The 24,430-nt window shown below is 43.6% G+C and overlaps 1 protein-coding gene across 11 annotated transcripts in view; it reads left to right on the forward strand.

Annotated features, from left to right (window-relative positions):
* PUM1 (pumilio RNA binding family member 1) overlaps nt 1-24,430 on the forward strand; it is a 131,832-nt gene that overhangs the window by 391 nt on the left and 107,011 nt on the right. For 10 of the 11 annotated variants that reach the window (XM_006030837.3, XM_006030838.3, XM_025212497.1 and 7 more), the window contains exon 2: nt 4,563-4,936. In XM_006030837.3, coding sequence (XP_006030899.1) covers nt 4,574-4,936 — 363 coding nt within the window. In that variant the 5' untranslated portion in view covers nt 4,563-4,573. Of the gene's footprint in view, nt 1-4,562; nt 4,937-24,430 lie in introns of those variants that run through there. The other variant, XM_025212498.1, reaches the window with a different exon arrangement.

The following is a 24,430-nucleotide window of genomic DNA, read 5'->3' on the forward strand; positions in this document are numbered from 1 at the left end:
CCTCCTCCTGCCGGGGGGGATTGTTATTATCGGGGGGGGGGGGGGGGGGCTTTGAACTATTTGGGGTGAAACAAGGTTTTTAGGGGTCCCCCCCGTGTGCAGTTGTTTCATCGTGGGCGCTTGAAGGTAGCTGCAGGCTTCGCCCTGGGGGGCTGGGGTGGGAGAAGCTATTCAGTCAAGGGGATAAATAGCGTCCCAAACACTCGTGGGTTGGGCACCATCCTCTCCATCTCGCACCCCCGTGGCAACTCGGGAGAGAGCGAGTAGATGTGTGTGTGTGTGTGTTTGTGTGTGCGTAGGAAACCCTAGATGTGTGTAGGGTTTGGGGGGTGTGATCCTGCAAAAGAGGGAAAAAAATAAAAATAAAAAAACCCTTGAAAGCCATATTTAAGGCCCAGGATGCCTTAATATACCTGTGGTTTGCTTTGATCTCTGATAGATTCAGGATTGTTTTTGCATGTTTTCCCTCTAAGCTTTGTAATTTTTTTTTTTCTTTTTGTCTGTGTCTATGAGACACTTGGTTGTGCCTAACAGCAAAAGGAGGCTTGATCCTTTCCAGGGAATAAACCACACACAATACTTTTCCATGGGCTGTGCAACCCTGAGCTCCCTCCTCCTCTCTGTCCCTGCTGTATTGATGTTGATTATTTTTAATTTTCACAAGTTTTATTTTAAAGGCAACAGCATGCCCTTCACCCCGTGTGGAGAAACATTAGTTTTTAGTCAGTGCTTAATAACTTTATTGCAAGCTGCAGTTTTATTAAATAGATCATGAGTAAGGAATTTCCTTTTATTTGAGGGGGTGGGGGTTAGAACGTGTCTTATGACATTTTAATGCTGGTCTGAGAAGTTCAGTTGGTTATCAATTTGCTGACTTCCTGCTTTGTCTCTCTTCGTTTGACGAAATCCTGAACTTCAAAGTTTCTGTAGGCCAGAAGCCTTTTAAACAATGGGTAGGCAGCCTTGATTTTTGTTTTTCTACCAAAGAATGGGGAAAAAACAGATGTTCGTGCTGGTTCATAGTTTTATTTTGCAAAATGCACAGTTAGTGTGAGGTTTAATTTTTCAAATTATGTTGCAAACGTTGGATTGATGTATACAAAGCCTGGGTCCTTGGAGATCTCTTCAGTTCTGAATGTGTTAGTATTTGTGCTACGTGCAGTTTTAGCCAGGTAATTAAAAAACCTCACTTTGTGTTGCTGAGTTTGTTCAGAGATGTTTCTAAAATTATGTTCTTTATGCGGCTGACATCCTAAAATACATCAAGTTGTAATAACCACTAGTGGTAAACAAGCTATTTTATGATAGGCTTTTCTACCCTTTGTGCAAAAGCAAAACCAAAACCCTATGTCCATACCAACCTCACCGTGGCCATTTCATTTTGTTCAATCAGCGGCTGTTTATTTTGTAAATGTGTAACTGTAACAGAAAACTGTGTGCATGGAAAATGCATACTAATAGCTTCATAAAGGCTTTAAAAAGGAAAAGGGACCCAGTAGCCATTAGGTGTTTGCAATGATAAAAGTTGCAGCTGCTGGCTAGCTAGTTAACAAATATGTATTGTGTAGGTGACTGAACATATTTCTGATGCTCTGTGTGCTTTGAATGACACTGTTCAGCTGTCTGCTACATATACCATGGCATTTCTATAAAAACATATCTTGGAACTAAACTTGAACTTCCCATAATGCACTTTCCCCTTTGCTGTCTTTCAAAATGTCTCCTTTGCCAAGTTTTCTTTTCTTATTTACAATTGCCTTGTCTATGTTAGGTGAAAGAGGAAGCTCGTGAGAGTACAAGACAGTTGCACGGAACTTAAAAGAATCATTACTCGGTCTTGATTGGAATTTTATACTGTTAGGAATTCGTAACTCTCTCCTCTTTTGAGTTTTGAGGGAATAAATGACAGTTCCCAGCTGTGGGAGGAACAAAATTTGGTCATATCCTGAACTTTAGGAGTTTATCTGAATTAAAAAAAAAAAAAAAAAAAGACCTAGATTAAACATTTTAAGAATGCATTAGTTAAATGAAATTAAAATCTGCTTTGTCTAAATGCAGCTATGCAGCAGGCTGAGGAACCGGATTTTAGACTTAAAGTGCATACCCCTTCCTCCCTAGAAGGGGAGGGATAACGTGTACTAAATTTCTCACTTAGTTTAAGAGAAAATAATTCAATCTGGACACCGCAGCCAGAACTTTTGGTACTTCTTAGTTCTGTGCCATTGTCTATGTCTGTCATTGCTGGCCTGCTGTTACAGCGTTAGAAGAGTTTTGTGAAAAGTGTAGTTGAAAAGAAAAAGGGATTCACTGCTGCATGATAGATGGATCTCTGCTAATTTGCGTTAGACAGAGGAGGCATCACAGACAACTAAATTTTCTAAGTAAGTAATTTAGTCACCCATGCTGCCAAAGTTTTACAAACACGCTTAATTTTATGCATTGTGAGCAACTCTAGTGCATTGAGCAACTTCAGTTGGAAGTTCACAATATGTAAAGTTAAGATGAAGTGTAAATCTTTGAAGCATAAGTGCCACTGTGTTTTTAAAAATAAGACTACCTAATGGCCTAATTTGTCACATATTTTGACAGATGAAGTTCAGTTTTAATTATCCATAGCTGTACAGAGTATCTGAGTGCTTAGACAATCTAGAATTGGGGGCAGAGTTTCTTACCAGTAATTAAAAATAGAAATATTTTTTCCTACCCATTCTGTAGGAGTGCTCGATTAGCTTTTTGTGTGTTAATGAATGGAGGTTTGTTGTGTACTTAGAACCTAAGGGAAAATTAAATTGAATCTGCTGGTAAACTACTGTAGTGTATTTTATAATAATAAATCTTTAGTGGTATGAGACATTTAACAGAACACTGTGGTACAGTTTTAAAAATGGAGGTGTGTGTAAGGATTGCTTTTCTTTTGTAAAAAGTTAGTAGTAAAGTTGTGCTAAATAATACATTTTATTATAGTTAATTAAACCAACCCCTATGAACATGGAAAGTGTTGTTAAAAGTTACCTGTTTACATGGCTGTAGAAAAATAAACTGCATTGTGAATTTAAGTACAAGGAAAAACCTGATAGCTGAAGTTTCTATATTGAGATTCTTCTAACAGAGGAATAAGGCTACTCATTGTTGGGGGAAATGTGGGTAATTTTGACTGAAAGTAAGACAGTGAGGAAAATTTTTGGATGTGGTCTGTAGTACTAGACTTTATTGAAACTAGTGTAGTGAGCATAGGAGAGTCTTTTCAGTATTAGGGCCAAGGTTTGCAGCAATAATCAGTTGAGGTAGGTTAGTAAGAGCTTTATCTTGGTGGCATGCAGCTGTGATTATCAGGGAAGGGCAAATTCTGTTCTCCCTTGCATCTTTGTAAGCTCTGGGATGATTGTGGGGTTGCACTTGAATGACTGAGGACATGATATAACACAAAGTTTAGAAAAAGGAGGTCTATTGAATTTCTTTTTAAAAAGTGTTGTGTTGCCTGTTCACGTGTAGGTGTGTGTGTGTTAAGGGTTTTTCACTTTTACTCAAGTTGTGTAGGATCTTCATTGTCATCTCTGTTGAGCTTGGCTGATTAGGCTTCTTTTACAAAACAAAGCAAAGAGACTTTCCACAGCAGCTAGTTTTATGTGCTCCCAAAACTGTTTGAGGAATGGAGATGTATGGCTAGGTTTGCTGTATGATTTTCCCAACTTACTATCCTGCACTCAGATTGTTTTTTGGATTGAACCTTTTTGATTTGTTCATGTTGGGCAGTTTTTACTGTTAGGTTTCAGTCTTTCACTCCCATCAGTAACCAATTGAAGCTACAGGATGATCTAGCTCTGGAACGTTCTCTTGTTGTCCCAGTCACTAAGAGGTTAGCTGTCTTTTCTTGAGGGGATCTTACATAAACATGTGGGTATATCTTACCATCTCATGACCAAAGCCAACTTGGGTGTTTTGTAAGAGAGTCGGAGTTATGTTTCAGGCCTAGCTAAAAATACGTGTAGAAATAACTATATTTTAAGCTTGCATTTGGAAAAAAAAAAAAAATCTAGCTGGTTTAAATTGCTTGTTTAAACTGTTGAAAATAGGTAATATAATAATCCTGTGTGCAAATGACAGACTAAGTAGTAGACCTGCAGTTAATACAAAAGTTTGGCAAACTGTGTAATTTGAACTGCAGTATATTAGCAAACATTTCTTTTCCAGAAATTTTCGGGGCTTCCTTTCAGGTTAGATGAAGACAAAAATTTAAAATGCTGACCGCACATAAAATGTTCACTTGCATAAGTTGGTGGTTTGAGTCCAGGATAACAGGCATCTTATAAATATCTTGACTATACTGGCAACATACCGTAGAATAAACTGTGGTTTTGGCTAGTGCGCATACTTGCATATATTTTACTGAAATGAAGTTTTATTAAAGCAGAACTATACGAGATATAGGTCAGATTTGACGTTTTTGTGAATTCTTGCTCCAGTCGCTTTAAGTAGAAATGGTTTTCTTTGTGTATATTATGCATATTTAATAATTTTTTTTAAAAGTTGATTTAAATATTTTAAAACCTGTATCTCCTTAGGTGTTGGTGGAATGAGCGTTGCGTGTGTTTTGAAGAGAAAAGCAGTGCTCTGGCAGGACTCATTCAGCCCCCACCTGAAACAGCACACTCAAGATACAGCTAATCCCAACATGCCTGTTGTTTTGACATCTGGAACAGGGTCCCAGGCTCAGCAACAGCCAGCTGCAAATCAAGCACTTGCAGCAGGGACACACTCCAGTCCTGTTCCTGGATCCATAGGAGTTGCAGGCCGCTCCCAGGACGACGCCATGGTGGATTACTTCTTTCAGAGGCAGCATGGTGAGCAGCTTGGGGGAGGAGGAAGTGGTGGAGGCGGCTATAATAACAGCAAGCATCGCTGGCCTACTGGGGATAACATTCATGCAGAACATCAGGTAAAAAAGTTAAATATTTCACAACTGAACCCCTGAACAAACCAGGCTTAAGATGGCCATTATGATTGAATTTCCTTAAAGCTTAAGCTGTTATTTTTGTGGTTTGGATGGTATCAACTAGGTTGCTGCTGTTCCTTTTCTTTTTTTTTTTTCCTTTTCCTTTTCAGAATGATCGTGTCTTACTAGTTATGAACTGCAGTGTTCTGCTCTTGATTGTGTTGAAATGAGAAATCCCCAAGTACTCTGTGTGACACTGAAGTGCTTTTTTTTTTCTTTTTTTGCAAAATGCCTTGTCCTTTCTATTGATTTTTTTTTTTTTTTTTTTTTGTACACATGAGCAAGTTTAGCAGTGACTGTTGCTTCTTTTCAGATACCAGTTTAGCAGTGACTGTTGCTTCTTTTCAGATCTGATGCTGTAGTTAAATCATGCTTATGTAATGGTATTGCAAAACTTTATTGCCTTTGAGGCATGAAAGGATCATGAGAGATCAAGACTCTTAATATTGAAACATACTAAGTTGTCTGCACTGGGTGTAGGATTTTTTTAATAGAGGGTGGGGCTGAGCATGGTTATTTGAATAGGAAAACAAATAGTGTGGAAAAAAATATTGCTAGAAAAAAAACATGGCTTTCACAGGTATGTACAGCATAATGGCAGGCTTCTATTGCACACACAAATGGAGAAAGAGGTAAAATTTGTGTTGGCTCTAGTGTTTTACCTTTACCAGCCAAAATATGGTTCGAATCTTAGCGTTAACAAACGTGCTGAGTGTTTAAACATGTATGTGTACAACTCCTTAGTTTTCTGATTGTATCAGACAGATACCTTCAAGTATGGAAATGAACTGAAGACGCACATTGTGCGCTAAGGGATGTGCAGACACAGAATGTAGGGGTATGCTGTACTTGAAATGATTGTTTCCCAGAAATCTCTTCAGGTTTAATGGTAACTCATTACAACCCACTGCCTCCGTAGAGCTTTTCAAATTTCTATCAAAATAAAAGAAAATATGATATCTAAACAATGGTGATAATTGAAAATTATCATTAACTTAAACATTCAGTTTGCTGTAATTTGCTTTGCAGTGACTTCCATTCTAAACAATTCAGCTTTATCAAGAAAAGCACAATGCCAAAGTTTAAAGAAAAAGAAGGGGGGGGAAAAAACTTGAGTAATGCTATCGCCTACATGAACAAGGAATTAAAAAAAAAAAACTGTCTTAGTTTTTGTTCCATAAAATGCATAGGTTGAAATCCCAGCTGGAGAAAAAGGTTGCCAGTATTCTTTTTAAGCTATCCTTTTAGCTAATGTCAGTGAAGCTCAATCTTCTGGCCATGCGGGCTGGATCTGCATGGCGTTGCACGTTAGCACAGTCTAGCACCTAGGGCCATGTCATCTGGCCCGCAGGGCTCCTCATAAGTCTGGAAATTTCGCAGCAGGGGAGGAACAGTTAATACTACCACTGGTCCCCTGTTGCCAAATTTCCAGACCTCTTGAGAGACTCTTGAGCCTGGTGATATGGCTTTACAGGCTGGATCTTGTGTGAACTGGGAGTTGAGTGCCACTGAGTAACATTATTCCTTGTTTCTCCCACTACGTCCATGTTGTTTGGGAGGGTCGGGAGTTTTTGGTTTTTTTTTGGGGGGGGGGAGGAAGGGAAGAGAACTATTTTAGCTAAAAATTATTTGAGGGAGGGTGAGTTACGCTTCAACCTGGAAATAGAATTTTTAAAAAAAATTAATTTGACCTTAATGTAAAGATTTAAGATTAGGGTAGAAGGAAGACAGCTTTTACATTGCCAGTGTCTGTTCATCAAATTAAAGGTTATTTGTTAAAGTACTGTAGGTCAAAAATTAATTATCATGCCTACTGTATATCACTTAATGGCTGCAAATGATGATTTGGCTTATATTGTTTTACACCTCCAACAAGTCCTGTATGAAAATTCATATCCCACAGTTTCTAGCCGTTTGTGTTTTGTTGCAGTTTTTTTTGTGAAAGAACAGTACTGGAAAAGACTCCAGGACGTCATCTAGTCCAATGCCCTGCTGAAGGCAGGATCATCCCTATCTATGCCACCTTTGACAAGTATTTGTCTAACCTGCTATTAAAAGCTTTCAAGGATGGATAGTTTACAGTCTCTCTAGTTAGCCTGTTTCAGTGCCCTCTGAGTGGGAGAGTTCTTCCTAATATCCAACCTGAATTTCCTTTGCTGCAATTTGTGACCATTACTCTTTGTCCTGTGCCACAGAGAATAGTTATCCCTCTCATCCACTTAAGCACCTTTTTAGGTATTTGAAGACTGTTATCAAATCCCCTGCTTTATTTTTCTCAATCCAAGTTCTCAGCCTTTCCTAAGTCATTTCTTTCATAAGTAATTTCTCAGACCTCCAGTTCATGTTGCTGCCCTCTTTTGGACTTTGTCCATATTTTTTTTTTTTAAGTACACTGCCTGAAACTGGATGTAGTACTTCAAATGAGGCCTTCCCAGTGTTGAATAGAGCAGAGTGATCGCTTCCCTTGACTTTGCAGGTGACTTCCATTGCAGATGATGTTTGCATTAATACAGCACAGTATAATATATGCTTGACCAAAAAAAAATGGGTATCTTAAACTGAGTTTGAAAAATTGTTGTTTTTACTAGCAGTGCTAAAAAATTTAAATGATGAGGACACTAAATGCAAAAACAATTGTTAAAAGAAATTTAAGCATCAAGTCTAATAACACAAATTCATAAAATAGGCAGCAGTATCAAGTTAGCAATCTTGCATGCATGTGGCATCTTCTGGTTCTGTTTTTATTCTTATTTTAGTGTTGTGACATGGGTCAGTTAATGTTGGATTGTAATCATTTAATTGTCTAATTAAATTTTCCTTTTAGCTGAGTAATCTTAACCTTGTAACAGATTTTGGATATAATATGCTTTTTAAAATTGAAATTTAAGATCAATTTAAGGTCATCATTGTAGAATGGAACAGTGACCTTTTTCTTACCTTTTGGCTTGTTTTGCACCTCATGGCTCAATGATTATCTGATGCTTTAAATTATACCTCTTGTCATTTTGGACAGGGTAGGGAGGGAAGCTGATTTTGCAGGATGCTTCATGTATGAATAAAAGTATATTTATATACTGTATTTACTTGAATACAAGATGAATCTGAATATCAGGTTCCTTCCCCCCCAATGATTGGATTCTGTATATGGAAATCTATGGATTTTGTTATAATTTTCCTGGTATAGAATCTAATTATTTGAGGCCTGCCTTGAATTTTCCCCTCTCCCACTGCTTGAGCAGGGAAAATAAATTTTGGGAGGTCAGGTGGCCTATTTGTCCACCACCCCCCAACTTACTCTCCCTGCAGCTCTCCTGCTCTCCCCCCTCCCATGTACTGTCAGACTCTATTCTCTCCCTGAGCACATGGAAGCAAGGACCAAATTTGAAAACACTGACTTTGAAATAACCATGTCTATAGTAATTTGCATGTAGGCAAATTACCATGGGTACTTATAGTATTAGTTTATCCAGATGATGCAGTTTGCCTTCATTGAAACTGCTTCCAGTTTTAATGTAGGCATTCTATAAACACACTTTTAAGCAGCAGTTTTGTACTTGTATATTCTCCAAACTATGCATGATATTAGTCAGAAGTCAAAAGGCTCATGATTTACCATACATTTCATTGGGCTGGGCCTCAGCAGAGTTAGCAGCATTTCAAACCATGGTGTACCCACAGCTTAGCATTGCTCATTATGTATGTGTCCTCCCAATACACTCCCTGCATCTGCATCTCAACATTTTTGGCTAAGATCAAATGTAGCACCACTTCATGCCCAGCAGGAGCTTCACATGGTTTTCAGATTGGCGCTTCATCCAGTGCGCCCACGTCAACTGCCTGCTGTTCAACGGTGCCATCTGGTACAGGAACTGAGGCGAGAGGTTCTGACGCTGCAGCTACAAGGCAGAGACCCTCTCCCATGTACTGGGTGCCTGTAAGCCCCACGCCAGTGTGTGGCAGCTGCACCACAATGCTGTCCAGGACCAGTTGGCCAAGGCCATCCCGGCCTTGGCATGCTCTGTGCCCATCAGCCATGCTGTCCCAGGCTGCGAGAGCCAGCTGTGCCCAGATAATGGTGTGGCCAACTAGCACAGCAAGTGCATAGTGATGGTAGATGTCCTCACCCTTTTTGAGAACCAGCGGGAAAATTTTGTTGAGGTCTGTGAGCGGAAGTGAAAAAAAAATAGCAGCCACCCTGAGGAGCCAGGGATATGACATAATGGTTGAGGTGCTGATCATTGTGGTGCTTGGAGCATGGGACCCCAACAATGAGTGTCCTGCACACTTGCCACATATCTACACCAAGCGGATGCAATGCCGCTTGGTGTCCGACACCATCCGCTGGTACAGGGGCATCTATGTGGAACACATTGAGACAGTGCCATTACATGGACCCCACCAGATTAACTGGAAGTGATGCGGGGGCATCGCTTGACTGCCCCCTGCCATTACACCCAATGAACTCTGACGACAACATCCATCCTGGACTCTTCCTAACCCCCACAATTGTATTCTATTATCTGTAGCTGAATGTGTGCTTTTTGTAAGCCACCTCTGAACCTGAATGTGGCATCATTGAGCAGCATCTCGGATATATTCCTGACTTTTATAAGCTTCATGTTCCATCCCCCAGGTTTAGTTGGCTGCACGTTTTGATATGTAACTGTTACATTCCCACCCCTACCCCCACCCTGTATTATGTAGCCCCTCACTCAGGTCCTCCATATTTCCTTGTACCTTGAACTTTGTAACTTGAACTTTAGCATTTTTTGGCACCAAAGGGAGGGTGTCAGGGCTGGCTTTGCCCTTCTGGTGTCGGCTTGGTTTTGCAGTACCTCCAGGCCTGGTGTCGGTTCCCCGCGGAGGAAATGCCCACCTGTTTTTAAGGACCACACACGTTACCATCAGTATATTTGCCCAGTTGTATTGTGTTTTGTGGCACTTTTTTCAGCTTCATAGCTGGCTTCCATTACTGAGCACATGCTGCTTTTGGCAGCAGTTTAATGATAGACAGTGTATTTAATGAGTTTTCCTAACGTGCCAATATAAGATGTGGGGCTCACCCCCCCCCCCCCCCCCCCCCCCATGCTGGTTGTGGGGGCAGAACCTCATCTTATATTTGAGTAAGTATGGTAAATGAATTTCTAGCGTCAGTGGCTAATCTGGACATAATTTTAAATAAAATTTCTCTTATCTGCTTAAATGAAGTTTGAGGAAAATACTTGGATTAATATCTGTGGCTTTTGAATAATTTATGAAGTATTAGGAGGAATCGGAAGGGAGGTAATAAAAGCTAATAAGAAAAGAGGGCTTACAAATGGCTCCAAGAATAGATAAGCCTGAAAATAATAGGCTGGTCATGTACAGTAAAAGTGAAAAAGGGGGTAGTGCTAAAACCAGAAATACGTGTAACAGTAAAATGATCTGCCCATCTAGTCCACAGAAGTAATATCTTCAAAATAATCTTTTTTTTTTCCCTCCTTTGTTGGCATGTCTGTGAATGTGGAACTGGATTTGTGGTGCAGGAATGGGAAGAACTTATGCAGTGGAGGAAAGTGCTGGGAATTACTTTAGGGGATCAGTATGTACAGACTCAACATTTAATTAAGGGTTAATGAAGGTTATTGTCTGTCTAGAGCTTACAAAGTCATAATTAAAGGGGTGAGGACTTTTTTTTAAGGTTGTTGGATCCTGATCTCTGGTGTGTGTCTGTGTTATCTACAGCAAAAGCTGTGTAACCTGCACTTTATTAGCCAGAAAGCTCTACTAACTGGCATCTGAGGGACGCGGCAAAAGCGAAGCCGGAAGTACCACTTCCAGGGACTTCTGGTTTCGCCGCCATGAGCTGAGTTCTTCTTTGACACTTCTTCGGCCCGTGTCCCAGGGCAAAGCAGCCTGCGGGGGGGCTCTTCTCCCTGTCCCCCAGCACAGCCGGGGAGTGCACCAGATGTTGCACATTTGATTAACCACCATTCCCCAGGGGATGCCAGATAACAGAGCTTTTACTGTATTTAGATGTTGTGCAAGTGTGAGTGCTTTAGGGCAAGGATCTATCTTTTATATTGCCAAGGTACTGGAGATACTTTTGCAAGTTCAGTACATCGTAACTTCAGTCCATATTATTACAATTTCAGTATAATGTGTAGTAAGAGTGAGTCAGACTGTATAAAACGGTTGTTTTTTATTTTGTGTTTTTCCCTTTTGAATGGCAGCTGCAATAAAAAAAAATCAAATGATGGATGACTTGGACAGGTGAAATGCAAGAAAATGATTTTCAGTGTTCCAGAAGAAGTAGCAAGTGTGTTGCTGTAAACTAAGCTTTGAAAGCGAGAAAAAAATTGTCTGTTTTTGTATTTTCCCTTTTTCCTCTTGGCTACCATTCTAGAAGGAAAAAAAATTCTTCTCTCCCCATTTCTTTTTATTTTTCTGGTTAATTAAAATCTAAATGTTAAGACTTGATCTCATCTTGTATATGCAGGTGTATGGTGGTGTAAATTATAAATCCACCATTGATATTGCATACAAATACTGAAATAACTGATTTTTTTTTTAATGGTGTTTGAATCCTGATGTTATAGGATTAATTTCTAATGGATTTAGCAGTGCCTACAAAACGCACATTTTTAATCTTTAAATGAAGGGCACTGCTAGCAACAAGGTCTCAACTCCTGTAAACTGTAGTCTTTTCTTGTTTATTCACAGCAGAAATGCAGTAAAGGCAGCCAGAGTACAAAGGATACTTGCTGCTCTACCAATATATTTTATCCCTAACCTGAAGGGGATGGAAATGCAATTCATTTATTATAGCCAATTATTCTTTGAACTATATGCTCAGTTTACTGTTCTCATGCAGTTTTGATAGTGTTTTTTTTATTGTGATGCTTATTCCATCGGATCTGGATTGAGATTAGCAACTCATTTTGCATCAGTCATGAAACAGTTATTGGGTATGAATTGTGTTGACTAATAGCTGATTGGCTTTAACCTGGTACTAAAACCCCCCCCATATCTTATAATTTCTTAAAGCCACGCAGTTCTCTTACAAAAACAGATACCAGGAGTAGACATCTGCACAGATTTATTTCCCAACGCTACACAAGTTTTAAGAAAAGCACATAGATAAATTAAAGGGAATCAAACTGCTGATTGTGATCTTGCCATACTCTTAGTGTGTTAAATTTCAGTGAAATGCTCCTTCTACTTTTACTTAAAACCAAATATTTTCAATTACTGTTTCTTTTTTTGTCCACATTATAGTTGGAGTAGTATGGGAGTCTTCTAGTTTGTAGACGTGACTGCTTTAAGGGATTTACTTTCTTTTGAGAGCATTGTTAATTAACTGCTAACTTGAGACAGTAGAAGTCTGCTGGGGTTTTCTTTTTAAAATACGAAGACTTTTTTTTCTTCCAAACACACAGTGGATGAAGTATATTGAGACTGTCAGAGCTAAAATTGGAGTTCACTTTTGATTGTGGCCTCTTATGTAGTCAGCAGTCCTCTGAATGGTGACTTTGGACTTTAATAATCAAATACTGTACATTTTAGATTAAGCATAAAATTCAATTCTCTTCTCTTCTGGATCCCTCCCCCATTTTCCCCCAGAATCTACTACTTAAGTCATGCTGCTGTCTACCACCCTGTGTTTGGGGGGGGCGGGATTAGGTCTCGATTCTTGGACTGACAGGCAGCATGATTGAACCTTGTTTGAGTAAGGATCGTTTCATGTTGCTTAAAAAATATCCTGGCAGCCAAGCAAGGCTGGGCTCCAATACTGTCCAAAGGGAAAGTGTATTAATTTATTGTAAGATCTTTGGGGCAGGGATTTCATATTAAGCTCTGTATGGAAAGTACCCAAAATAGTTTGAGTACTGTTGCAAGACATAATCCAGCCCTCTCTGTCTAAGGGAGGGAAGAAATCCTGTGAAGGCCCACGCAATCTGATAGAATATTTAGTTATTTGCCTGTTTAAAAATGAACAGCCTTATTTTTGCAGAATGTCATCTCACATGTATGAAATTTCACAGGTATTTTTCTGTAACTCTTTCACAGTAGCTGGGCTTTTTTATTTTAAAAGTTACTTTATTTGGTAATACTGTTAGCCATTTATTTGGTTGCTAAGTTAACATAAGATTGAAACTAATGCTTAAAGGGATACTACCCTCTGAAGACTTTCCCACAGTTGTCGAGGAGGTGAATTTTTTAGGATTTGTTGACTTTGGTGTCTGCAGATTTTTATTGTTCCTTTTTAAGAATTGAATTCATTACATGATGGCTAGCTTGTATTTAGATGACACACTTGGTTACCTGTGCAATATTTGGTCATTTCATTTGGTGGTACCATAGCCTTTAAATCTACTTCTCAACTCAGAGGCTGGTTTAGGAAAAGTGAACTATCCTTTCACATAAACTGAGTTTGAAATGAAAACACTTCTGATTTTAGATGTGGAGTTTCCATTTATTTAAATTGGTGGGTACGTATGTTGCAGTGGAGCTCCACTTCCTTTTGTAGTTAAGTTTGAGACTCTTATTACTCTGTTAGAGTAATTCTGAAGGGCTCTTAAATCTGCATGCCTGCTTGGAAGTTTTGGTAGTTAGTATATTTTGTGGAGTGAAGGCTAGTGTTAATGATCCAAATTTTGAAATCCATTGTAGCAAGAAACAGCCCTTTGGGGGAAAAATAGCATATCTTGAAGTTGATGCATTCAACCAACTTCTTTTCCCCACAAAACTTGCGTTTATAATGTCTGTCTGATGGGGGAAGGAGTGGGGCACAAACAGTTAACTTACTTGTTCAGAGCTATTTCAATTAGTGCATGGCCTCTGCAGTCCCTTTGAAAATGAATGCTAAAGATGTGTTTTATTTAGTTTTTAATAGGCTTTCTGGATTGTCCTGTACCAAATGAATTTCAGCATACCCATGCAGAAAGGCTGACCAAGAAGGTTTCAGATTGGCCTGCTTTCGTGACTTGGTCAACTTAGCTCTGGCTGTTGAACCCAGCAGTATAAACATTTTTCCACTTTTGGTAGAACCTGCCATGGGTAGAGCTTTGATTTAGGGAAATGTAATTCGTGTGCAGATGATCAGTGTTCAAGTAATTTTGCAAAATAAAAGAAAACAAGGGGCAGATGTGTTGAGTGGAATAACGCGTGAGGGGTTTGGAATGAGAGGTTTTGGGGGAGTGTAATGAGTGTAAGACATTGAAAGTGGGGGTGGGGGGGAAATGAGGTTGGGAGGCTTGTTAGTCCTACATGTTTTGTGTGTGTGTATCATGGTGTGGGGGCCCTGTTCTTCTGGAAATATTTGTCTGTCTTTGCCTCGTGCTACAAACATGCTGGGCTGGTTCAGGGCTCAGGTTCTCCTGCCCTGATGCCAGTAATATGTTTGTTGGTATCTGGATCAGGCAGCCTTCAGCCCAGTTAGAGGCAAGTTGATGTGGACAAACAGCTGATTGCTGGCATCTGCACAGGGCAAGCATCAGGCCCAGTATGAAACCTGGGGCTCTCCTGGACTCATTCTGTCAATCAGTTGATTGTTGTCATCAGCAGAGGCAGTTCAGGATCTGATGCCACACACATGACTTAAGACAGTGGTGCTCAACCATTTCACGCAGTGGGCAGGATGGGCAGTGCCTTGTCTGATTGTGACATGGATGATTGTTCCGATCCAGCACCTGGGGTTGGTGTGGTGCTCACCATGAGGCCACGGGGGCGGGGGGCAGCCGAGTTCTGTAGGAGGGGAAAGAAGCTTCGCCTGGCTCCGGGTGGGGTGGGCGGGATGTGACCCAGTCCTGAGGGCAAAGGGGGCATGGCCTGTTTCTAACCCAGTGCCACAGTGGGCAGGGGGTGTAAGGTGTAGGAATTCATCAGGGCAGAGGGTGGCTGTGTTAATAGCTGCCAAATTTTTGGACTCCTGGGGAGCCCCATGGGCCACGTGTGATGGCTCCATAGGCCACGTTTGACCCAGGGGCCACAGGCTGAACACCCCTCATTTTAAGACTTCATACAAACCAGCCACAGATGTCGCACATATAATACAGAACATCTTTGGCTGGTTTGCCACTTTATGGAGTGGCATCTCCAACCATAGATTTGCTGATTGTGTGGCATGTTACAACTAGTAGCACAGTTAACACGTTAATTGTGCCATAAGTATAACTTCCCCCCCCCCCCCCCCCCCCCCTATTCTTCTGAAGAGTAATATGAATTTAGATGTCTAAAACACATGAAATAAAATGTATATGCCACCCCCAAGTCAAAGATGGCATGGGAGGGACCTGGTTTGTTGGTCAAGAGACTGGATGGACCCAGAGGCCTGACTGGAGAGGTTTGGCAAAAGCAGAATTGCAGTGCTCAGGTTGGTGTATAGCAGGGGTCAGTAGTGTTTTTGGCCAGAGTGCCAAAAACACCCCAGCCTTGATCCACACCTTTACTTAGCATGCCAGGAGTAGATGCCAGGGAAACTCAGGGGCTTGATCTTTGGTGCACATGCGCCTCTTGGTTGGCAGGGGAGGGGCTGTTGTTGTGCTGCCCCAGCCCCTTCCCCACCGTTCACTTGGAGGTGTGCATGCAATCACTACTGCCATGGAGCCGGAGCTCCGGACTCCCGTACAGTTGTTTGCAGCCTGCCTGCCCAGAGCCTGGGCTGGCTGTGGCAGAATACAAAACAGAGAATGGAGGGAGAGAGGGAAAGGGGAGGAGAGGAGGAGGCAGTGCTAACAGAGGCAAATGTAATAAAACGGGGTCACAAAAGCTAATCCAGGTAATAGGATAAGAATCTGTAGTCCCTGTGAAGACCATGCTTAACACAATCCAGTCTGTGGATGATTTCTTGTTTTGTAATTTCATGTTCTAGTCAGCTTTTAAAGTTTTGTAAGAACAGATACTCTTAGGTCAGCAGTGGAATATCCAAGAAGGTTAAAGTGTTCTGCCATAGGTTTTTGTGTGTTTTTTTTAGACTTGACGTCAGACTTGTGTCCTCTCATTCTTTCACATACGGATTACCCAAACAAAGGAAAAGAGCTATAAACCAATATCATCAGGATATACTCGTTCCTCCTGGAACTGTGTGTCATGCCTGCAGTAACACATGCAGATCTTGGATAGGCTTCCTCAGTCATTTGTGGACTCTCACCGACTTCTGTATTTACTGGAAGATGGTAAACCTTAAAAAAAAAAAAAAAAAAAAAGAAAAAGAAAAACTTAAAGTAGTTTTAATTTAACGTATGTTAAAGCTCAACGATATCATGGAATAGGGATGATAACTTCTAATTATATACTATTTAAGACAGTATATTCATGTAACTTTTTAAAAAGTTTTATAAAAGTTCAGTAGGTCACAGCAGGCCATGAACTATATTAGGGGCCCAATCTTATGGGGTTCCCAGAGGCTTCTCTATAGATCAGTAAAGATTAAAGAAAACCACTCTACCCAATGGCCACTCAGTCTAGAAGATCTCAAGCATCTCTGTGATGCTTGGTTTCAGTTCTCAAACTCTGGATATGTGCCTCTGATCTCTGGGGACAGACAAGGTTCTTCGCATAGACATGATATCTTTTATTAGACCAACTAAATAGTCAGAAAAATTGTTGTTTGCATGCTCTTGGGCACAAATGCCCTTTTTCAGGCATAGGGACAGTTTGTTGTCCCCAGAAAACATCCTTGTTAACAGCAGTGTGTGGAGATGAGATAACAGGCCTGATTACCCGCCCGTCAGCCATTTTGTCCTTCTGCAAGTATATGTACACAGTCAAGCCCTTACCTTTCTCTAAAAGTCCAAAGTCTCAAGAAGTTAAATGAATAAATAATAAAAATGTGGTTTTTTTTTTTTTTTGTAGAAAATAATGATTAAATGGGCTTCCTGGCCATTAACTTAAATCATGATTTAAGTTGGTTTGATTTAAATCAAATACACCCTGTGATGGCATTATGACATTGGTAGAGGTGCAAGTGAATGAACCTTGGATGCCATAACTCATGTGGCCTAGCGATGATGTTTGTATTGACGAGTCAACATAGCTGGTATTTGAATCTGTTGCAAAGCCTGGTGCCTCGGTGAGAATAGTAGTTAAATAGTCTGTTGCTCGAGCAATGGAGTCTGAGGTTGGGAGACTGTCTCTAAGCAAACACAGATTTGTCCCTCGTAGTTACTTGAAGATGGCTATCATTTTCCAGGAGAGTTTGGAGGTTATCAGTGATGCGTCCAAGACATTCAAGCTGGGGTTGTAAGTGACAACCAGAGGGATTTTGTTATCCTTGTCTTAGGGTTGATATTGTAGCTGGTTGGAATAGGGTCCGAGACCAGCTTTGTTGATTTAAGTGGTTACAGTTTTGGCAGGAATCCCTGCTCCAAATTCTTAAGGTGTTCATGCCACTCAGTGGGATCAGAGCAGATAAAGTTCTAATTTATTACTTGGCTGTAGATGATGGATCTTGAGGTGTGGATGAAAGCTGGTGGTATGAAGATAGCTTTGGCAGTCAGTGGGTATTGATATAATGTGGTGGCGATTGTGGTCCCTGCAAACCTTCATTGTGGTGTCTTGGAAATGAATTTGCTGGGTGGAGTATTCCAGTCAGTTTGAGAGGTGAAGTCCTTAAGGTCTTTGTGCAATTTCTGCAGAGATCACTTCCCATGTGTCCATACAGTTAAAGATGTCATCAGTGTACTGTAGGCAAGTTGGTGGGGGGGTGGAGAAGGCAGCTTCTCCATGCCCCACAAGGGAAAAATGGACTTCGGGGTCTCTCATAAGTACACTGGCATATTTGGAGGGGTGGGGCATGTGTGTACCCATTTTGTTCCCAAATCTGAAATAGCTGAGTTTGAGATATGGACCAATGTATCAGTGCACCTCTGTTGTATGAGCACTGATAAAAGGAAAATTGATGTTATCGGCAGTCGGCTTTTTTTGGCTGATGTAGCTGATTAATGTTGCCAATTAAATACTGTGTGCATGCTTGCAGACACAGCATGTGTGCAGCCAGGAGTGCAGCCCAGCAGTTTGGAGAGCAGTGTCCAGCCAGTAACTAGGGAAGGAAAGGTTTGGGGGGGGGGGAGGGGCAGATTGAGGCCCCCACAGTGAGGGTGGGAGTGGGGCTGGGGCAGGGACAGCTGGAGTGGGGTGTGGGACCAAACTGCAGCTCATCCTTGGGGGGGTGGGGAGGGGCGGCTCCTGCTGCTGCACATACTGCCAAGGGAATCATGGGGGGCATGTGCCCCCTGAATCTGTGTGTAGGGCGAGGATGGGCTGCTGCTGCATTCCTGGGTCAGAGGCTGTGGTGGCCTCTTCCTGGAAGGGTGGGAGAAAGGGGGGGCAACAGAGGCCCGGGGGGGTGGGGGGAGCTACGGGGTAGGCTGTGGCAAATTTGTGAGGTGGTTGTAGCCCCTCCCCCTCCCACCGCTGCCCCTGTCCACCCTGAGCACAGCCTGAGCCTGGGCTCAGTACCCCTGCTGGGGAAAGGCCAACACAGCCTCTGGCCCTGAGTGTGCAGTGGCAGCCCACCCTCGCTCTGCACAGATCTGAGGGGCACATACCCCCCCCCCATGCCTTCCCCTGGGGTGCATGCAGATCGGTGTACCCCTAGTTTAAGAACAAAGGAAGAGTGCAGTGGAAACAGAAGCGTTGTCCTTGTTGGGGATCGTGTTCTTGCTGGTTTGTAATCTGTTCTCGTGGGGGATGTTGGTGTAGAGATGTGACATCCATAGTAGCTACTATATTGTTTGCTTGAAATGGTCAAGGGAGCTCAGTTTTTTTTTTAAAGAAATCTGTGGTGTCTTTCAAATAGCTGGCAGCTCCTGTTGCACATGGGAATAGAATTATAAAGTCAACATGGGTAGAAACTCCTTCCATAAGTGCCAGAGTCAGTGGAGCATCCTAAATTGCCAGGTTTGTGGCTCTTGAGTAATAAGTAAAAGTTGCTTAGCCTGGGTTCCTAGAAGGTGGAAGCATTATTCCTCTCCTGTGTTTCCAGGGGTGGTGTTGTTAAGAGATCATTTGGTTCATCCTGGTACTGTGCTCTGGAGTCCTCAGTCAGGAGTTTGTAAAACTTTGTGTTGGAAAATTTGTCTCTTGGCTTCCTGTATGTATGATATTTTGTCCATGGCAGCAGTGGTACCCCCCTTATCAGTCTGTGTAATAGTATTAAGGTTGTTTTTGTGGCTGAGTTCCATAGGACAGGATGTGACCCGAGGTGGGGGGGAAGAGGGTGTGGGTCTGTGTGTGTTTAGTAATCTCAACTCAGAATGGGCAGAGCCAAAAACAGTTCATACACAGGTCCAGAGTGGGACTGTGGCCCTCAGGTTGAGTCCAGGAGCTGTTCTTCTGGTGCTGTGTATGGGTCTGCCTGTGGTACACGGCTCCTTGTCATGGAAATACTCTCTTAGTCCCTCATTTCACTGTTGACCTCAGAGTAGCTATTCATATACGGCAAAATATTAAATTGCCAGCATGAACACAAAATTACCAAACAAGAAATCATCCACAGACTGGATTCTGTTAATTTTGGTCTAAACAGGAACTAGAGATTCTTATTCCATTATCTGGATTAGCTTTTGGGACCTCTCTGTCTCTGGGTTTATTATGTTTGCCTCTGTTAACACCGTCTCCTCCTCCCCTTCTGTTTCTTTCCTGTGAGGGCTGTCCGTCATACAGCCCAGCTCCTCCCTGCAGATTGAATTGGGGTGGGGCCACCTGGCTGGCAGCCTTCTTAACCAATCAGCAACAAGGGGTGGGGGGAAATGGCTACCTTGGGCTGCCAGCTGGCCCCTTACCACCTCCTCCTCCCCTCCCCTCCCCCCAGTCAGCATTTTATTGTCGGTAAAATTTATTTCTTTTTTTCTGCAGATCTTGCAGACATTGTCCACTTACGGGCAGTGCTGGATTTCATGATTTCTGTGAAATTGTGATTTTTGGTAGGTCCTTATTGCAAACTTGGAAGGCCTTAGGCCCACAGAAAAGAACAGATGTTGTCATAGTTGCAGCTCTGCCATGCTTCTCAGACAAACCCTTCCACCATTCCATACAGCTGCTGGATACAGTGATGTCCTTAAAGAGCAGTGAGTAGGAAGAGCTGCAGTAGGACAGGGTTGAGGCGGTTGGCATGTATCTTAACTTGGTATTTCCTGTTTCTTGGAGGTTTCAGTGTCTCTCTCCCTTAACATGCTGAAAGGCTGTGATATATCACAGCACAACTTTAACTCTGCATTAATGAGGTGTTGCTGGTGAACAAATTGGGAGGAAAAAACATCATTAGCTAACCAAACCCAGTGTTTTAATAAGACTGCCTACCTGCCTTTTTCTTACTATACCCGTGATCCATTAACCAGCTTGGCCAAATGCCATGTGTAGCATTAGCCAATCTGTAAGTTTAATAGCATTTTACTTCAAATGCTAATGGTAGTAGCAGTTCTAATGATGGATCCTTTACTACAAAAGTAGTAGTTAAACCATCTAATCCTGTCTAATTCTTGTGACTGCATTTTTTTCTCTCCTGGCTATTGTTATAGAAGAGGACTAAGAGTAGGATAGTAATCAGTTGATGGAGCAACAGATTTTAACCAGGGCACTTCATAGTCGTAGCCAAGCCTGGAGTGTATTGGCTCTCCCTTGTCATGTAAATAACATTCTCTCTGCATAGTGCTAATATTTATTTTAAAGTTGTGCTGTGTGAGCTGCTCCTTCTTTGTTTCTCTCCTGAACAAGTCATCATCTCTATACTAGTAAAAGGAGTTGGCTGCTTCTTGAATATTTTAGATTTCCTGTGAGGGCTAACTTTTTTAATTTTTTAAGAAGTGTTAACTATTTATGAAGCTGCCCTCCTTTTCATCCTAAATTAGTTCCGCAACCTGCTCTATTTTATGGAATTACCTCTTAATTTGGGGTCTTATTAAAGCATTACCAATTAGGGGTGCACAAATAGAGATTTTTGGGGCCAATACTGATAGCCAGTTTTTAAGGGGGCATATCGGCCAATACCGATCTGATTTCCAATACGCAGCCCAGCATCTTGAAGAGCAGTGTCCGGCTGGTACGTCTGTTGTGGTGGAAGGGGATGGGTGGGGTGTGCAGATCGAGGCCCCTGCGGTAAGCTACGGAGTAACACTGGGGCTAGGGCAGGTGCTGCCATGGTTCATCTGGGGGACAGCTCCTGCTGTTACGTGCAACCCAGGAGGGTATGGGGGGGCATGTGCCCGCAGATCTGCACTTGGGCAGGGTGGGCTGCGGTTGTGGTCTGGGGACAGGGCTGTGCTGGACTCTTCCTGGGGGAGGGGCTGGGTCCGGCTGGGCTTGGGGCAGGCAGTGGCCCTGGAAGGAGGGCTATGGGGTGGGGGGCTACAGCCACCCCAAAATTTACTGTAGCACTCCCGCTAAGTCCAAGCTGGCCTTGCACCGCTGTCACTGTCTGCCCCAAGCGCAGCTCGACCCAGCCCCTACCAGGAAATGGCCAGCACAGCCCCGGCCTCAGCCCACAGCAGCAGCCTGCCCTGCCCCGCACGTAGATCTGGGTGCACGTGCCGCCCCATGCCCTCCTGGGGTGCACGAAGCAGGGGGAGCCATGCCCCCAGGGTGAGCTGCGGCTCTGTCCCAAGCCCCACCTGGCTGAGCAGCATCTGCCCCAGCCCTACTCCCTCCCTCCCTCCCTTCCTCACTGCAGAGGCCTCGATCTGTGCCCCACCATGCCCCTTCTCTTCCCCCTCCCCTTCCACCACAATAGACTTACCAGCCAGACACTGCTCTAAAGGTTGCCGGGCTGTGCTCCTCGCTTCCTGCGTGCTCTGCGGTGGTTGTGCACATGCACAGGGCATTTATTGGCCACATAAGGCAAAAAAAGCCAGTTTCTGATGCAGTCAGTTTTCTTTATATCGGTGCCGATCTGATATCAGACTGATGTATCGGTGCACCTCTATTATCAATGTTTCAACTTTTGTTTCTCAACCTTGTTCTCAATACTGATATATTTTACGTTTTTAACATGTACTATAACTTGAAGTGCTTTACAGGAAAATGAAGGTTTTCCTGTTTTTAAAGTTTGGTAAGTCTGTAACTCAAATAGTGGAAAACAAATAATAAATGTAAACCATCTGAAAACAGCATTGAATGCTTGAGTATGGTAGAGATTTGCCATAGAAATGCATTCTAATATTATAAAAGTGGCTGGCTGGCTGGCTTTATTCACACTCTGATTGGCTGTTTGTCAGCCAATCAGTGCTCCAAGTGTGGGGGAGCACTGCCATGATTCTGAAGCCGCACCGAGGACCGGACAGAGGGTGGAGGCGACGAGGCCAGCAGCCCTGGCCTTGGCTCCCCCACCCCGCTCCCTGCAAGCACCGCCAAGCACTAGACCGTCACTGGCCTCAGCTCCCACTGGCAAGAGGCAGAACAGTGGCAGCATGGGGTGTTAGGTGGTGGCACTCCATCTCAGCACCTCGACGCCTTCCTTCCCCTTCCCCCCCGGCATTCTTGATGGGCAATTGGCTAGAGATTGCCATAGAAATGCACTTAAGTAAATAAAATTCAAGCAGTTAATGCTGAGTATCAAAGTGAATACAGGCACTCCTCACTTAACGACCGAGTTCCGTTCCTACGACTCGGTTGTTAAGCGAATTGGTCGATAAGCGAGGAGCCGCCCCTTACCGACCGCAGTCGGCCCCCAGGGAAACAGCCGGGGACGGGAAGGCGCTGGCCATGGTGGTGAGTCCTGGCCTCTGCCCTCCGGGTGGATGCTTCTCCCCCCTCGTGGGTTCGCGGAGCCGGCTGGGGGGTGCCGGGCTCAGCTCCACGTCCCCCTCAGCTTGACGCTGAGACGCCGTGCTGCTGAGACGCCGCGCTGCCGACCAGCTCTACGACTCTACGGAGAGCTGGTCGTAAGTCCACATGGTGGTTAAACAGGTAGGTCGTTAAGTGAGGAGTACCTGTATTTGTAGTGTAATTATAAGGATAATTGAGAACTTCAGGTGTAGCCCCAGTAAAATGAGTAAAACAAAGGGTTAATATAAAGAACAGAAAAATTGAAGCACTGTTCTCTCTAGACAAATAACAAAGTAACACTCAATTTCCTACCCTCCTGTCTATGAATAATATATACAAACTACAATAAGCTGCAGTACTACTAGGGAAGATAAGTTTCTGATTATGTTAGACCCCACCAGTCAGTTGGATTGCTGACCTGGAGGGCAGGATTTCACTTGCAGCTTCTGCCCTGATGAATCTTGTATCCCTGATCTTAAACCTACCAAGCTGTCCATGAGCTGGACCATCTGCTTGAACAGAGTCTTGATGAAATTGGAACTTTGTCCAGACCTTGCGGGCCTATTAATTCACCAGTAAGTGGTGAATTAATGTTTTAATTGAAGTAGCATTCAAGTAAATGCTTTCTGCAAGGCATTACTTCCAGCTGCATTTTGTGTCTCCCCTTGGGTATAATCATGATGATTTTAGAAATTTGCTGGTCAGTTAAAAAAAATTTAAGAGAATGTTCTAGGTGTCTGGCAGACCCTGAAGTAGGGGCAGACAAAATATGGCCTGTGGCTGGATCTGACCCACCAGGCACTTTCATTTGGCCCATGACACCCACCAACGAATTGTACCTCACCCAGCCCTTACTTTCACGAGGCTGCGAGCAAGGCGCCCACATATACACACGCCCCCAGCATTCCCTATTGCACCTTGCTCCTGTCCTCATGGGAAGAAGGACATGGCTTAGCCAGCACACAGCTTCTGGGTAGGGTTGCTGCTGCTGCCAGGGACCTACTTGGATTCCCTGGCATCCCGCTTGCTGCATGCAGCAGGTAGGGAAGCGGTGGGGTCAGGGGCAGAATTGCAGCTGGGTGAAAGCACGGAGGCTGGGGCTGGGGCTGACAGCAGCATGGAGCCCATGCCCAGGGAGGCAGTGGCAGTGCAAAGCTTGGGTGGCCAGGGTGTGGGTGTGAGGGGGTGTGAGGACCATCCCCACACTCCTCTCCATGGTGCACAGCCTTGGCAGGCAGTGGCAGCAGCAGGCAAGGGTGCTCGGGGTGCTGATGCCTGGGGCGGGTGCTGGTGCCTGGCAGCTTCTAGCCAGTGCTGCACATCACAGCGAGGGGTGCAGCCCCCACTGGGCCATTGTTAGCCATGCACATGCACCCCTGCACTCGCGCAGTATGGGAGGAAAGCCCCGTGCTGGAGCAGGCTGCCTTCCCCGCCCCTGGACCTGCATGGCACGGAATGGTAAAGGCAGCCGGCTTCAGCATGTGAGGCATCCCTTCTGTGCTGTGCAAGTGTGGGGGCTGTGTGTGTGCAGCAGGGAGCACTGGTGATGGAGATGCTCCGGCAGGGGCTGCGCTCCTCGCCACAGTGTTCAGCAGTGGCTGGAGCTGCGTGTGCTGCTGGGCACCAGCTCCTGCACTGGGCACCAGTGCCCCGAGCGACACCCCCCCCCCCCCCCCCCCGCCCGCTCGTCCTCGC

The sequence above is a fragment of the Alligator sinensis genome, unplaced genomic scaffold (genome assembly GCF_000455745.1).
Source record: "Alligator sinensis unplaced genomic scaffold, ASM45574v1 scaffold3_1, whole genome shotgun sequence".
Lineage (NCBI taxonomy): Eukaryota > Metazoa > Chordata > Crocodylia > Alligatoridae > Alligator > Alligator sinensis.